Source organism: Cyanistes caeruleus, chromosome 3, assembly GCF_971803275.1.
Source record: "Cyanistes caeruleus chromosome 3, bCyaCae1.hap1.1, whole genome shotgun sequence".
Lineage (NCBI taxonomy): Eukaryota > Metazoa > Chordata > Aves > Passeriformes > Paridae > Cyanistes > Cyanistes caeruleus.
Genome location: NC_141703.1, coordinates 73,988,640 through 74,005,395, shown reverse-complemented (window position 1 = coordinate 74,005,395; position 16,756 = coordinate 73,988,640). Strand labels below are relative to the sequence as shown.

The window sequence follows — 16,756 nt, the reverse complement described above, 5'->3', positions numbered from 1 at the left end:
AGATCCAAAACATTTATTTGTCAAAAGATAGGAATGAAGAAATTAGCAAAAAGAAATTAGCCCAATGTAGAAAATGCAAAACAACAACCATTTTCAAATATCAGCCATTGACTTTTTCTCTTTGCTTGAGGGCTTTAATAACCTGTAGCAGACAGGTAAGGTGGCTTCACAGCTTCACAGATGGACTGAAAGTTGGCATGTTCTTCCCTGCATACACCGAGGAATTGATTAAGCTTCAGTGAGTCTAATTAACTCAACTTCTTTCCTGCCTAGTTCTCCTGTAATTGAGAGCCTAAGTTGTGACTATACTGTAATACTTCGCAATGTACAAGTAAATGTTCTGCAGAACATTTAGGAAAAGTAATTAAATCTCAGTAATGAGACCATAGCTCAAAGTGCTTTGCCCTTAAATCTACGCAAATGAAGGGAGGGAAGCTGGCTTGTGGGTTTGTGGGTTTCTCCTCAACTGACTGCCCATGTACATTCACACTTTTCATGGCTGTGTATCTCAAGCAACAAAGACTGGAGGATTTTTCACTGGCTGTGTTGTAGAAGTGAGCTAATGTGTTCCTCCCCTGCCCATGCCTGCTGCCCACTTATCTGACCTGGTGTTTTCTGCTCACTGCCCTCTTCACTTTCCAGCAGAGAAAAACAGCACCTTGCTGTTTCCTCACTTCTTGTACAACTTTATTGTCACCATTTCCCATTTCCTTTTTCCCTCCTATATTTCTTAGTTTATTAGTTTGTCTCATTTATTTCTCCTCCCCATGTACATTGTTGTGTGTGTAGAAACCACCCCCCACACTCTATAGCTGGGACTTGTCTTGACAGAAAAGTTCTCTCCTGGAACCCAGTGATGTATCTGAATTCCAGACTCCCCCCATGCACAATCCAGGATGTGCATTTTTTTTATCATGAGATCTTCCCTTTAAGTTTTATTTATCTGTGATATTTTAGGCAGGGCCAAATCTGTATTGCTTTTTATGGTGAAATACAGAGAAATGGGGTTTGATTTTCAGATTTCCATTCTAGAAAGGGACAGTAGGGCTGTCATTGTGTTAAAGCTAGAAGATGGATTCGGCCTACACTCAAGGGTTTGTATCTGGTTTGCTTGGATTGCCCCCTCTTGTCTACATCTCAGCAAAGGTTTCAGATCTTACCTCTCAAGGATATGCCAAGACTGAGATGATTTTCTTAATAAAGCTATGCTCCTCTTCTTTGGTCATGTTCACCCACACAAGACTGACTTGGAGGTATTTGGGGATTATTGGAAACATTTTGCTTGGTTTTGGTGTTAGTGCCTGTTGGCCTGGCTCAGCTCAAAGCCCTGTTTAAACATAGCACTGAAGCAGGACATCAGTTTCTGCACACATGAAAGAGTTGTTGCCGCTGTGGTCAGTAAGAGAGACAGTGTCTTCAGCCAGAGTCAGCAGATCTCCACCTACACTTAATAATCTGCTATAATTTAAGCCTACCAAGATAATTTTAGCTCCTTTTCATCCTTTCTTCTCATGATGGTGAAAGAACTCCTTACCTTCTTAACAGCTTTGAACAACCATAACCAGGAAAACCTTTTTGTTACCTGGAAGTGAAGCTCATCCTTTACACTCTGGCAGACCTTACCATCCCAGACTCTGAAAGACACCACACATATTGCCAGAAGTGTTTTGTTTACTTGCCCACTTTAAGTGATGTACATGATTTGCCTTTGGGAAGGAGAAGCAGGCCTGCACCATTTTATTGACCAGTGTAGTCCTGGTGTGTGGCTGGGGTGGTGTGGCTCTAGGCTTGGACTGCTCCCTCCCTGTGGCCTCTCAGGGCAGCCTTGGCAGTGCTGGTGCTTGGGGCAGCCCCACAGTATGTCACACGAGGGGATTCAGTGCTTGATGTGGCCACTGCTGCTTGCCTGCAGAAGTAACCCAAAACCAGTGTGTTTCACTGCTCAGCAGGAGCTCCCAGAGCGGTCAAAATAAGGTGGAAAGTGTCTCTGTCCATGGCAGGGGGGTTGGAACTTGATAGTTTTAAGGTCCCTTCCAATTCAAGCCATTCTAGGGTTCTGTGGTCTTACAAAGATCTATTCCATGTCAGCTTTCCACACAGCTTTCAGGAAGCATGTTTCCATTTTGGAGAAAGCACATCTGCGCTTAATGGTTATAGAACACTTTTTATGCTTAACAGAATGTGTTCTAGAACTCAGTAAGTGATCTCACTAAATCTGATTCCAAGTTTATTTACCCAGACTTTTGTTTCATCTGTTCATACACAGCCATAAAAACAATGTGCAACAAGTTTTTGGTTCAAAACATAAACCAGGATAGCCCTTTATCTGTGTTGCATAAGTCACTAAAGACAGAGGCAAAGCCCTCTTTTCCTACAGGCATGAAATTAGGGATTTTTATTTTTTTTTACCATTACCTTTGCAGATTACAAAAAGGGAGCTAAAACAAAGACACAGAAGGATAAAACCATATCTCCACAGTTTTATGTAACAGCTATAGCTTAGATAGCAGAATGCATTTCTAGTGATTCATTTTCTGTCAAGGACCGTTGTGTCCTTGTTTACCAACATCCCTTTTTTCATGGCACTTTCAGCAGGTGGTCTTTCAAAAGCACAAAAATATTCTGTTTGAATGAAAGGATGAAAGTCAGTGAAAGGGATGGAAAATTCTTTGCTTCTGTGTCTCCTCTTTGCAAGCTGTGTTTCTAAAGTGCTCCCATGAATTTAATACAAAGAACTTTCTGCTTAAGATGAAACGAGTGCTTGAAGCCCATTGTAAAATGATTTCCAGTTCCTTCCAACTAATCCACTAACACTGGCAGCAAGCTGTACAGCATCTGAGCAGTCCAGGCCAAAGGAGTCATTTGCCACATACGGCACAGCAAGAAACACACAACTGTTCATTGAGAGTTTTGTTTCTTTTCTTACTCCCTCTTTTCATTTCATTTTTCTTCCTGCTTTTTAAAAATAGTGTCTCTGTTTTTTGCTCATTCAGTGAAAATCAGAAGTCAAGGCAGACTACGGCTGAAGGGCATATCTACTAAAATTTGAAAATTATTACTTGAAACTTACATGTATTTACAGAATTTCTATCTGAAATGCAGAATCCTTGTTCCAAAATAAATATGCCAGAAAAAAAAAAAAAGAATTATTTGGTTTATTTATTACCGAGAAAGCTCAAACAAAACGAATACCTCACACCTATTTCAGTTGAAGTTATGAAACCCCAAGTCAGCCTTCCAAGTGTAACAAAATGATGATTTTTTTTTTAATTTATATTTTTCCCACAGAATTTTATCCCTATTAGTACTTACTTATTGCTTAATTTTTTTAGGTACAGTCTGAAACAATCCAGAAACTACATACAACAGATGGGAGTGGTGTTCAAAAATACTAAAATAAGTGATAAACCCCTGGTTTTTTGTGGCCTTTGTTTTTCTCCAAATCCACCTCTCCACAAGCACCATAAAATTTTTCATCCCAGAGGTGTGCTGAGCAAGAAAGAGAAGGCAATTCCTGTGGCTAAGCAAGAGATGTGTGGAAGGTGTCAGTACCCATGTGCAAGCCATGTGCTGTCAGACAGGAGGTGTAGTGTCCAGGTGCTTCCTGTCCTTCTGGTGGCTAAAAAAGATGGGTCTCTGTTCTCCACCCAACAGCCAGTATTAATAAGAACTGTACAGACTTAATGCCTTAGATGTCTTAGACAGTGTCTTAAAGATATTGTCTTCCTTTCAAATATAGCTGAAATTGCCACATGTGTTAGGAAATATTTTACTGGAAATCGATATACAGACCCAGAGATAGCTCAGTAGCAGAAAAGTGATTTCCTTAGGAAAGATGATAAAAATATATAGCTAAAAACACATGTTTAAGGAAATGTCATGGTGCTCTCTCCTAGGTTGTACTTGCATTCAATTAGTTGGGATACTTTACCTTCAGTAAATACACATCATAGATTTCTTCCATTATTTCTTTGCTGCTTTTCAAGCAATGCTGAAGTGTAATAAAACAATGAGGTCAGATTTGAAGACTATCACAGAAAATAATTTTGAAGATTTCAGTGAAAACATATTATATTTGTTCAGCCACTGTATTTTCTCTTTTTACTTCTTCAGAGACTAATAGCTCTTATTATTGGAGAAGCATACTGTCATTTGCTCAGCCACAGCTGATCTCACAGCTATTTCTTATAGTTTGTTCAGTGCTCAGAAATGTGTTCAGGTATACAATGCAGTCAATACTCCAAACACATTTGATAATTACACTGAAAAGTGTAAGCTAGGAGTCATTTAGATCATGAGGAATAGTGTTATTAACTATAAATACTTTAGCCCCTTTTTTCTGGTCTTTCAATATTTTTTAATTTTTTTCTGATAATCTATACCAAAAGGACATTTAGAATGATGTAAAGAAGCTTTCAATAGCATGAAGTACTGAAATTAGAAGTTAGGTTTGTTCCCCTGTCCCATTTTCTGACCAAATTCCTATTGTCAGCACATATTAAGCATTGCAGAGCAAATAAGATACCAGAAGGAAAGGAAGACTGGCCGCTTGGAGCAGTGGGATTCGTTGTCAGAGAGATTTTGGAGCTGGTTTTGAAATTCAAACCGTGAAGTATTGGCATGAACAGTTCTATTTCACAAACTAAGTAAGAGAATAATTGGGATTGAAACTCACCTCTGAAGATCGCTCCTGCTGCTCAAGGGGGCAGCCTTAGATCAGGTTACTCATTCAGCCAAATTTTGAATGCTTCTAAGGATGGGGATCCCATAACACTTATTTCCTGTTTCACTACTTGACTACCTCATAGAAAAAAAATAAATTCCTCATATCTATCTGGAATTTCTTGTGTTACAACCTATGTCACTTGCCTTTTGTCCTATTGTTGTACACCTCAAGAGAGAGTCAGGTACCCTCTTCCCTACACCATCCCACTGGGTGTTTATTGATATTGCTAAGATCTGCCTGAGCTATTTGTTCTCCAGGCTCCTCCAGTCACAGCCTGAGCTCTCAGTGTCTCCTCATATGACAGATGCTTCAATACCCTTTGTGGTGTTTCTCTGGACCTGTTTCAGTATGTCCATGTCTCTTTTGTACGGGGGAGCCCAGCAGTGGGCCCATTGCAGATGTGCCTCAGCAGAGCTGAGCAGAGGGGTGGGATCACCTCCCTCGACCTGATGGCAGTGCAGTCCAAGAGGCTGTTGGCTTTCTCTGCCGTGAGGGTGCGGGGACCAGCCCATGGGAAACTCAAACCAGGTTTTCTGGCAGAAAAAACTCAAACCAGGGGCTTTCTGGCAAGGCCTCTTCCTATCCAGTGTGTTCCCAGCCTGTCCTGCTGTGCTTGGTGTCCTGCTTGTGCTTTCGTGTCTGAGAGGCCATGAAATAAGACACAGGTGTACACAGCCGAGCTCCTTTGATTCACAGTACTCTTCTTACACACCTATAGGCAGCTCTTGAGACAGAAATACCTGAGTGAGTGAACTGTGTATTATCTTGTATTGAATCTTGCAAACCCATAATGTGCTTGCACCAGAAACAACCAGAAGGAACACTGGGGTGATCAGATCAAACTCTGTGCTATGCTGTGTGACTGCATCTAAAAAGTCCATCATGAAGCCAGGCAGGTGCTTCTCCAGCATTTTGGTTCCTCATTTTCTGCTACAAAGTAGTCTGCTACTTCTTCCTTATTTCCAATAGCCCGCTCAGGCAGATTTTTACCAGAAATGCTATTTAATTTTGCCTCCATAATGACCTTCATGCAAAGCTCTGAAAAGCAAGCTGAAAACACAAGCTAACTGTAATTGCATTTGCCTAGGACCTTTGTTTACTTCTTTCTGAAAGAGAATATTGCTACTCCTAATTTCTGTTTTCTAGAGCTTTTCATATGCAATAACATGACAGTGTTTGTTTCTATATTTATACATATGTCCATAAACACATCCACATGATGAGGACTATATTCAGAAAATAAACGTTTCTTCTTTTTGCATGAATGGCAATGGATTTCCTTTCTCCTGTCTGTAGCAGCTCCATCCTCTCCCATAGCCTCCATCTGACAAAGCTGAAACCTCAGCATTCTGTATGTTCAAAGCCTTCCAATGCCCACTGTGAACAGCATTTTCTTCTGAATTTTGCATAGTGAATCAGTTTTTCTGTCAGAGATCATCAGTCTAGCTCCTGGTGTACCAAACAGGCTGATTCCAGAGGGGTTTTTCCTGCACCCTGCTCTCCCCAGCCCATAAGAATGAAATAGAATGTTTTCCAGTAGACGAGCACTTTCCTCAGCTCTGTATGTGCTCTGTATCATCCAGATCAAGCCTCATTGCTCATCCAGGGCTTATTTGCCTTTAAACACAGAGGTGAAAACTGCTATGGAGCATCTGGCACAGATTTAATGTTTCAATATACACGGCTGAACTGATACATAATAATGAAAATAATTACATTGTCCTCTGTAGTATTTAAATTTACACACGGACGTAAAGTTGCCACTAAGTACTAGTATCATTAATCTTGTAAAAACTGCAAGCCAATAAACTCTAATTAATAACAGCAAACAATTGTTACTAACAAGCATAATAGGGAAGTAGCTGCCCAGTGTCTTGAATGCTGCTCACAGCTGTCTAACTAACTCAGTTGTTCAGGATGATGTTTGACATTGCTTATTCCTCGGCCTTAAAGAGCCTTGAGATATGTTGAAAGATACGAGAGATATGAGAAATATCATGTATGTGTTTGCACTGAAAAACAAATCTCTCTGATAGGTAAAATGGAATGGGTTGTCACAGCAAGAATTAGTAACAGTAGTAGAATTAGTAGTAGTAGTAGCAGTAGTTAGTATTACCATCAAAATGAAAGCAGATACATGTGTGTGTAAAGAAAAGGACAGAAGCCAAGATATTCCCCTCCTTCTTCATCTCCTCTCATTTTGTCTCAGGAGTGCTAAATTTGAAAAAGTAATGTTTGACTGCTGAATTTCTCTAAATTGATCGAGTTGTCAATTTGGCTGGTTTTAAAAACATTTTTTTCTTGTCTTAGTCTCCAGTGTGTATACTAACTGAAGATATCACTTGGCATTTTTGCAAATCATATTTAGATTACTAGCATACTTAATTTAAGACAATAATAAATTAAAACATGATGCATTGCAATAAATTACAACATAATAAGGGAAGGCAGAAATTAACCAGACACGTGAGTTACACAGAGTACTAGCTCCAACATTCCTTTTTCCCCATTTTTCATGAGCACAGAGATGTGTTGGCACAAAGGATCACTAACACAACACAGATGAATATTTATCAAGAGACAGCATGGCTTTTACATGTAGTTTGGTGGCATAATGTAGATTTCTTCATCTCTTGTTTCCAAAACAGTATGGGCTGTCTGCAGTTTTCCCCTATGTCTATTAGGTTTCCACGAATAAAATGCAGGTTTAGTTCTGCTCCCACAGAACCACAGGAGCAAATCATTAGCCAAAGAATTTGGTGTGTGCACAGCACACAGTAGTGTAGGCTGGTAGCAGCATTGTTGGACTTCATACCACTTCAGGGACACAGCAGCAGCTGTCTTCATATCTCAGTCCCAGAGGGAATAGAAGATTCATAAAGTGCCTTTTCTTCATCATTCTTTACTCTCCATGCTTTCTTCTCCCTAGAGGTCTATGGAGCTGCTTCTAAGCAACACTGTAATGTCAGTGCAAACTGATAGTTCTTCTCCTGGAAGGAGACAGCCGCCAGCACTGCCACCAGCAGTTTCCTCACTCTGCAGAGCCAGGAGGAGCTCTGCATGGGCTCCTTCCTGTGAAGCAGCTGGGATTTTGCACACAGTCCCACACTACACAGTAATAAGAATGCATTTTGTTACTGCAGCACACAACTGATGAGGTTTGGACATGAGAAATAAGTTATTTCAGTTACTGAAAGAGCAAATAGGCAGTAGGAGACAAAGGGTGAATATGCATGATTCAAAGGATTTGTGAAGTGACCTTCATCTTACACCCTTCATCCCTTTCCTCACTTCCTTTTTCCTTACAAGCCTGCATATCCTATTTAGGAATAGGAGTAGGCTTTGAATGCAAGCAACTTAACATCAGAAGGAAGCAACTAGCCATGCTCAAGGCACTGGTTAATGACCTTTGAGCCACCTCTCCAGCTTTTCTTCCCCAGCAGCTTCCTGCACTGCACATGGCTCTCTGCTTTGCCAGCTGGCAGTAAGCACGGGGTCTGTGTGGGAAGCAGCGTTCTCTGCCCAGCCATGTGAGGGCAGGTGTCCACACCCCTGTTCCAGCTCAGCACCTGCCTTCACAAGAGAGACAGAGCCACGTCTGATTTGTTTTCTGCCTTCCTTAGCATCCTCTCTAGTGGCTGTGCACCCTTTCCTCAATAAGAATGCCCTTTTCTGAGCACTAGTTGTTAAAATTAGGCTTGTTTCTCAATTGCTTTTTTTATGGCTTTGTGAACGATTTATCCTGGCTTCAGATATTGTATAAAATCCCACTTCAGATGTGGTTTATATCTTCACCATTTCTGCTGCAATATTTCAGGTCAGGTCTCAATCTTCTGTCTTTAACAAGTCTCCACTCTTTTTATATTGCGTTAGACAGGCTTCATTTTATTGCAGGTGTTCTTTTTCTTAAGGCAGTGGATTGTGACACAATAGCAAAGAGGAAAACCTTTGTTAAAGTCCAATTGGCAATGCACAGCTATCACCCTTTGAAGAGATTTAACTGAAAATAAGTCCTTTTCACTTCAGCTGTACTGACCTCCATCTTCTGTAAATCATAGCGAGGGACATTTCATGCTACAGAAGTTTAGCATTATTTTAAAATGAGTTATGTGCAATATCCATTTCACAGTAGTAGAGAACAGAGGATGACTTGGGGCCAGATTCTCTGTTCAGATGCTGATGCAAGTGCACAAATGGTTTTATCAAAGTCAGTGACCTTGCCACACACAGGAAAAAAAAAAGAAAATAATCAAAGCAGACACTGGTAGCCCTTCTTTGCAATAGTAGAACAGTGTCTGAATTTCCTAGACCAGGCTATTGTTCAGCTAAATTGAAAGAACAGTATTGTATGGTAAAGTTACAGAGTTGTGTCAAAAACCTGACTTGGATCCCACTGGCCCTGCTTCCACCAAACTTTAATGTCAATGTAATTCTAGTTACTTTTTATTACCATTGGATTTCTGAAATCAAAATAAGGCATTTTTATCATTGTTATAGTAGATTAGCAACTAAAAATTCTCACAATGCACTGTACGTTTTAGTTTCTTGTATGTATATGCATTTTATAATGTGATTAGATCCTGATGCTGATTTGGGTTTTTTCAAGTTCACCTTTTTGCAGATGCTAACATAAACAGTAATATTTGGGGAAAAAAAAAACCAACAACCAAATGAAATTGTGTTAGATTCTGAAATAAACTTGATAGCCTAATGGCCTTAATATATCACTATTTTTTTTTGTTTAGTTCTGTTTCATTTACAAAAAATGAGATATTAGTGTGACTACAGCGTAGTATATGGAATGACTGTTGTCTTCCCTGTTAATTGCAATTTGGGATATTTTCTTACTTGTTCTTCTTAATACTCATGATTATTTAATAAATTCTTCAATTTTACAAATAAAAGTAAAAAAAGGCTTCCATTCTAGTTACTAGTCACTTTGGTCGTTGAACTAAAACCAGCAAATCAACATGCAAAAGCCACTGCAGCATCCTGATTACACTTGCTCTCAGCCTTCCCCAAAGAATCAAAGTCTACCATTCCCAGCAGTTTCTTCCTAAAATCTCCCTGAGCAAGCTGAGGTTACCCTAAACTCCCACTGTGACAAAAGCCAGGTGCACCATGTCTGTGTGGTGTTTAAGAAGCCAGAGTGGGAGTACAGAGCAAAACCAGATGTTCAGAATGTGTGAGTGAGGAAGTACTGCCTAGCACATAAGCATTAGTGTGCCTAATGTGTAAATACTGCATACTGCCCCAGGTTGCTGGCACTAGGACAGTTTTGAATCAGAGCATCTTGAAGCAATGAAGAGCGCAGTTTCACATACAGAGGGTTCTTCCTGACCTACCATGACCCTGACCTACTGTATCAGCAGTTTCCTGGCATTTTGCTGCTTGTGTGGCTGGCACAGCCCAGCTTTGCTGCCTTAGCCCTGCTAGGTTTCACAGCTGGCCACAGTGGATGCTGTGTGAAGCTCCCCGACAGAGCCACGCAAGGTCCCTGTGACAGCACTGCCCTCTCTTCCAGGACCTTGCTTTTGAAATGAAGGCAGTTCTCACTGCTCAGCCTTGGGTTGCATGAATCTGCAGCCTGCCTCACAAATGCTCAGAGCCTGTCTAAGAAGGTGCAGCCAACAGGAACACAGAGTATCTTACCTGGAACATGGTTTTTTTTGCAATAAATCTCCTGGTTCCTGAGTTTCACATCAGGGTTAGGCTCAAAATACGTGAACTGTTTTTTTGTTTGGATGATGCTAAACAAGATGTGCCTTGAAGTGTTGTGTGAGTTCAGTCTAGTGACCAGGCTAGAGTCCATTGTAAATCCCTGAAGTCCTGGCTATGGGTGCCAGCTCCTTAGCACCAGCACTTTTGCTGTACAGATCTTATCCCACCAGCTGCCCTGTTTGCTAATGTGGATGTTAGACAGTGCCGCTCTACCTTCCCTCTGTGATTGAACTTGACCTTCTGGTCTGAATTGAGGGGTGCACAAGGAAGTACCTGGGTTTTTAAAGTGTCCCCTGACTTAATGAACTTCTGTAGGAAAGGCTTTCTGAGCACTCTCTCATCTGTCAAAATCTCAGGCCTGCTTTGGGTTCTGGGTAATATCTGCTGGATACATGAATGGAATTGTTGAGGTCTCATCTCTCAAAACTTTAGCCACTCTTAACTGGTTAAAGCACAGAGAAGGAAAGTGAGAGACTTCACATTCCAGGCTGAGTAGCTGTCAAGTTCCTTCCCCTGTTACAAAGAGACTTAAGCTCATTGCCTCAATGTCTCCCGGGGCAGTGAAGCAAAAGGGGGTGGCTCAGGTACCAAGAAATCGTTTTGTATTTTGTAGATCAAAATCTGGAGCTTTGAGTATTTGAGAAAGAAAGGTGACTGCATGTGTATTTTGGATGTTCAAAACTATGACGTTCACAGAAAACTATTCCACTAAGCAGGCACTTTTTCCCTAAACTATAACCAAATCCTGGTTTTCAAAGTCTGTGTGATCAATAGCCATAATACTTTTTTAAAAAATTAAAAACCAGAATTGTACCCAATCTTGGTTGAAAATAGAAACCATTACTTCTCTTTTCTGGCTACATAATCAACATTTCTAGGGTGAAATTAATCTCAGTTAACATTAGGGGTATAAAATGTAGGTGTCTACATCAGAGCTAATCCCCATCAACTCTTTCTCTAGTCAATGCAGAAAAATACACACTTCTAGGGCACAAGCTGTCTAATTAGTTTTATACATGTGCTTTAGAATAAGCTGAATCATTTCCTCAAAGTGCCTGCTCTTTCCACTGAATATAAGGGAAGTTAAGACAGCTATGTGATACATAACTGTGTACTTGTGTCACTCACCCGACGAAACAAGCTTTGAGAGAATACAATAAAAATGTCAAATTTCAGGTTTTTCGAAAATATTATGTATTATTCACATCAAATCCAGGAATTCTGCAGTAGTATCTACATGCTTTTCCTAGCAACAAGCAGAAATAAACAGAACTGAAATAAATCTCAAAAGGAGATTTGCCCAAGGTGAGGGTGAATAGATTAAGAACAGATCTGAGGAGAAAGATCTGGGAGGTGTTGGAACTAGATGATCTTTAAGGTCTCTTCCAATTCAAAACCTTCTATAATTCTATGGTCTTAAATTATGTCAGTCCACTTAATAACTTTCAGGTTCTGATTAATTTTATAAATGTAAATTTTATTCAAATGTTGTTATTTAAAATTTTAAAATGTATTTAATTTTTTTTTATTTTAAAAATGTAATTTATTTGAAATACATTTAAAATTGTAAACTTTTTTTTAAGAAAAGTATTTAAAAATGTCATGTTTTTACCTTATACCAGTTTCCATGTAACAGGAAGGCATGTATTTTCATTACCATGCAGTGCTGAATGAGTATATAAGATATATAAGTTTTATTGGGATCAGGGATCATATTCCTTTTGAAGCCATTGACCCAGACAGGTCTTGAAACTTTTTACTATATGGAAAAATTAATTACTTGACAGTATCCTCCTCACATGTGTTGAGCTTGTAATGGGGAAAGCTATGACTTCTCCCTCTCTGCCACCCCCAATAAAATGGTAGCAATGGTATTAAATCACTGATCTGGGAGTTTTATTAAGTCTAAAATTAATTCGTATGAAGGGTAACAATATGGTTATTGCTTTGTTGTTTAGTGTCTTCTGGGATTTTTTTAGGTTTATGTTTTGGTTTTAAAATACAAGAACTTTAGCTGTAGACTATTGTCCTGGTTTAAGGCAAATTTAGGGAGGAAATTTCCTAAGGGGTCCCTCTAGAAAGCAAACCAGTTCAGAAGACATAAACCTCCTTCAAGAGAAGTGGAAATAATTGTTTATTTAACAAGAAAAGTATTCACAAATATGAGAAGAAGAACAATAAAACCTCTTGCTGTTCTGTAGAGATGGCAGATTCAGGAAGTCCTTGTCATGGGGTGTTGCTCATCTCACTCAATCTCTTATCAATCCCTCCTGGGGTGGAAAATGCCATGTCCTGGGCCCCAGTGGGGTACAGGTGTGAGCTCCCGGTGTTTTTCAAACAATTTAAATTTAATTTCAAAACTAAATTAAAACAATTTTGACCACATACTTGGATTACTTGAATTACTTGAATCCCTTTGATTTTCCCTATCCATTCTGCTGCAAAAGGGAATTGATTTACTGGAATGACAGAGTCCAGAATCAAGTATTTCCAAGTCTTAATCTAGATTTAGGTAATGAATTCCTGGATGTCTTTTCTTCAGCTTTTCTTCATCTCTAAAATGTGTTTTTATTTCACTTTTTACTGGCAAAAAGGGCTGCAAGTGATAGTGAATATTTGTACTGTCTTTTGAACATGAGGTGTGATCCTCAGGGGAAGTTGTCAATTCTTCAGTCAGAGTCTAGAGCTAAGTTTTCAAAGCAGGAAAGGAAGCAGATCCACAAGCTTCTTGTTACTTATTGAGTAACCTGCACTTTGTGGAAAACTTTTGCTTGTGTCTTATTTATTCATTTGGAGGGAAACTAAAATGCCTTCTGGAGAGGTGAAAAATTGAGCTGCATGCAGACTTTTTCTGAATGAGTGGTAGATTATCAAAAATAAGAATTCAAAGGACTATACTGTTAACTGCAAGCTTCATGTACTTCAGTTACTAGTTACTTGTTATTAGTCCTGATTAGTTTCTTTAATAAAAGCAGCTTTAATCTGCAATGCATCTATCTTCACTATTTTCTGCTGAAAAAATATTACCTAATTTTCTTTTTTCAGCACATTAAATGATACTCAATTCATCATAGAAATTTCAATAACATTGATGCAGCATGCAGGTGGACACAGTTTTTGTCTAAACCCTCTGGTTGATCTTGCCATATAGTGGTTTTTGTCTTTTCTGCATCACTTGATGTATATTTTGGTTAAACACTCAGATAACCTTGCTCTGTCCTTACTCATGCCTATTCCCAAAGCCTTTAGTGTTTTACTAAGAGCTGAATAACACTCTTAGTATTTTACCATGTCAGGAGAAAACAGCTTTGATCCCAAGAGATGAGCCCCCAGTTTCATTCATAAATTCTGCACTGATTTCAAACAACAAAGGAAGTCAGTGGGTAGGCTTTCTAGCTAATGTGAGATCTCCTCCTTCTGAATTTGTATCCCATAGATAATTGTTCTATTTGGTAAAATAGTATACAACAGTAACATTTTCAGTACAGAAGGCACTCAGATTACCACTTCTTTACTTTACTCACTGTAATTTTAACCTTTTCCCATTATTAAGCCCTTGGAAAGTAATAGCTGTGTTATTATAAAAAGACTCCCAACATTATACTACTGTTGCTATATATTTTGGTTTATATCTAACTTTCTATGAAAACACCTTTATAGAGAAAACAGCATGACATTGTTTTTCCTTTTTTGTCTTATTTCTCTCCCACAGATTGTGAGCGTGGGAAAGCATGTTAAAGGATACCATTATATTGTTGCCAACCTGGTAAGATACTTTTCTAGAATTATACCCCTGCTCGGTAAGTGAAACACTCAGTTTTACTTTGAAGTTATAGCACTTCAGACAGCATTTCCCATTTGTCTCTAATATGTGCTTGTAGGTAATACATTCTTTATGATGTGTAAAAGAACTTGGGTTTCTTACTGCAGCTATCTAGCTATGGAGGGCACAGAAATATAGTAAGTAATGCTCTTAAGTTTTATCAAAATCAAGGTAGGAGAAAGAACCGATACGTGTATCTTGAAGCTGAATTAGAATTTACAGAACTGAAGTGATTTTTAACTCATCTTTTTCTTATTAGTAACATAAGAATTCTAGAGGTAACTCTTACAAATTCCCCAGGGAACATTTTTTTTCCAGTAAGATCAGCTATTTCCAGTCAAATTACTAGCTCAGTATTTTTACTTTAAGGCTAAACTGGGCATTCACACAGCTAATATTCAGAAGAGGGCAAAGGAAGAGCAAATTCAATATTTTATTATTTAAATGACTCATTCTTTAAGCCAAAATACCTGCCTGGCAAAGCACAGTGAATGTAGGACAGAGTCTAATGCATGCTTTAAACTGCTTTCTTTCTACTCTCCCTCAAGGAATTTTAGTTGACATGAAATATTTTATTGTGCTTTGCTGCACTTCAACCTTAACTTAGTACCACTTCAGATTATTTTTAAAGCCTCAGGTGCTTCAAATGAGATGTCTGTACTCTTAGGTCTTATAAATTAGATTTTTTCAGCATTACAATTTTATAGTTCCACAAGTAATTTTTCTTATGCAAAGTAGCTGCTGTAAACAAGGAATTGGATGTTGCAGTAATCATGTACTGAGGTATGCAGTGGAGATGGGCACATCTGATCTACTTCAGCAGGGGCACACTTTGTTATCTAATCTATGCTCAATTATGTGGGTAATATGACTTCCCAATGCATCACCTTTTATATTTTCTGTCAGTATCCCTTAGGACATGAATCAAATCTCTGTCCTTAACAAGTGATTTCCCCTAGGATATTGGGTCAGTAGCCCAGTACCCCACAAATTGTTTTCCCCAGTATTTCTAGATTCGTGTTTTCACTTGTGTTTTCACTGATAAATATCAATCAGAGGAATTTACAAAAATTTAAGATACCTCTAAGCTAGCCTTAGACATAGCAGCTAGGAAAGGAGGAGATTTATGCTTCCTTCTTAGTGCTATAGCAGTTTGTGTTATGCAGTTTATTGAAGTTCAGCTCTGTCTCTAAAGGCAAATTCTAGTAGAGAATTGAGCTGAAGAGATTCGCCAGAGAAACCAAGAGGTCAGGAGGTATATGTGCTTTATCTACTCTAGAGTCTTGGGGTTAACTCTAGATTTTCAATATATAACAAATCTAAAAACTACCACAATCCTATTTAACAGAAGTGTTATTCTGATGTTTTTTTCCTTGCACTGACAATGAGATTCTCATATGCTGTCTCTGCCTTCTAATGTCTGTTATATTATCTCATTTTCAGCCTAAACAATGAATCCTGATGTAAATCCAAATGTATTTACAGAATGGTGTTGTTCATTTTCTAAACATGCGAAAAAAGAGGGATGCATATTTTAAAGCACTAGTACAGTGCTTATTCCAGTCTGACAACTTTGATGGAAATTGGATTAAGCCTTTAATATTCTTCAGGCATTTTTCAGTTGATCTGCTAAAGGCACTTCTTCAAAAACTGTCTGTCATTCCCAACAATGCGTTGCTTAGCTGTCAAGACCACCCTAGCAATAATGTGGTGAATTTATTTCTTGGCTTTTTTTTCTTTATTACACAAATGGAAGTTATGAATGAAGGTTCAACTTTATTCTCTGGTTTTAAATTTTGCCTTCTAGTGGAACCCTGCTGTTGTACATTCTTTATTCTGCTGTGCTGACCTAGAACAGATCGGACCCACAGTGGTGTAGGAGGGCAAACAAAATCTTAAATTGATTTTCTAGGGATTCAAAGATATTTCTCTGGAGAGATTTATGCATGGAGGAGCCAATGTGACTGGATTTCAGCTAGTGGATTTCAGTACCCCAATGGTAACTAAACTGATGCAGCGCTGGAAGAAACTGGACCAGAGAGAATACCCAGGATCTGAGACCCCACCAAAGGTACTCCCTGATCTGAAGCACTACCAAAGATATCACTCCAGTGTTCTAATTTCTGATGAACGTTGTTGAATACATGAAGGAAGACTTTAATGTTTAGGCAGAGGAGAAGGCAGTTGATCTTGCTATTACTGGCCATTAATCATGCTTATCCTTACATTTGTATGGTGGAAACAAAAACTGCAACACATTTTGCTGATGTGCTTGAATGTCTGTTGTCACTTACTCTCCAACTTCACCCCTTTACTGACAGCAGCTAAAGGTCAAGTGCTTAACTGACAACTTAATTTCAATAAAATTTACATTAATTAGTCTAATTATCTAGGTTTCTTTGGAGTGCAGCTCTTTCCTGACAGATGAATTCTTCTGGATGAGATACTACTGTAACTGTAAATTTGCTGCCTTTAAATTTTCATAC

The 16,756-nt window shown here is 38.9% G+C and overlaps 1 protein-coding gene across 11 annotated transcripts in view; it reads left to right on the top strand.

The window, feature by feature from the left end:
* The window catches only part of GRIA4 (glutamate ionotropic receptor AMPA type subunit 4), a 217,151-nt gene that overhangs the window by 128,015 nt on the left and 72,380 nt on the right, over positions 1-16,756 (top strand). For all 11 annotated transcript variants that reach the window (XR_015284792.1, XM_023920399.2, XM_023920413.2 and 8 more), the window contains exons 5-6: positions 14,160-14,213; positions 16,183-16,341. Coding sequence is in view for 10 of the 11 variants with exons in the window: in XM_023920399.2 (XP_023776167.1) it covers positions 14,160-14,213; positions 16,183-16,341 (213 nt within the window). In the remaining variant the exon portion in view is untranslated. The remainder of the gene's footprint in view (positions 1-14,159; positions 14,214-16,182; positions 16,342-16,756) is intronic.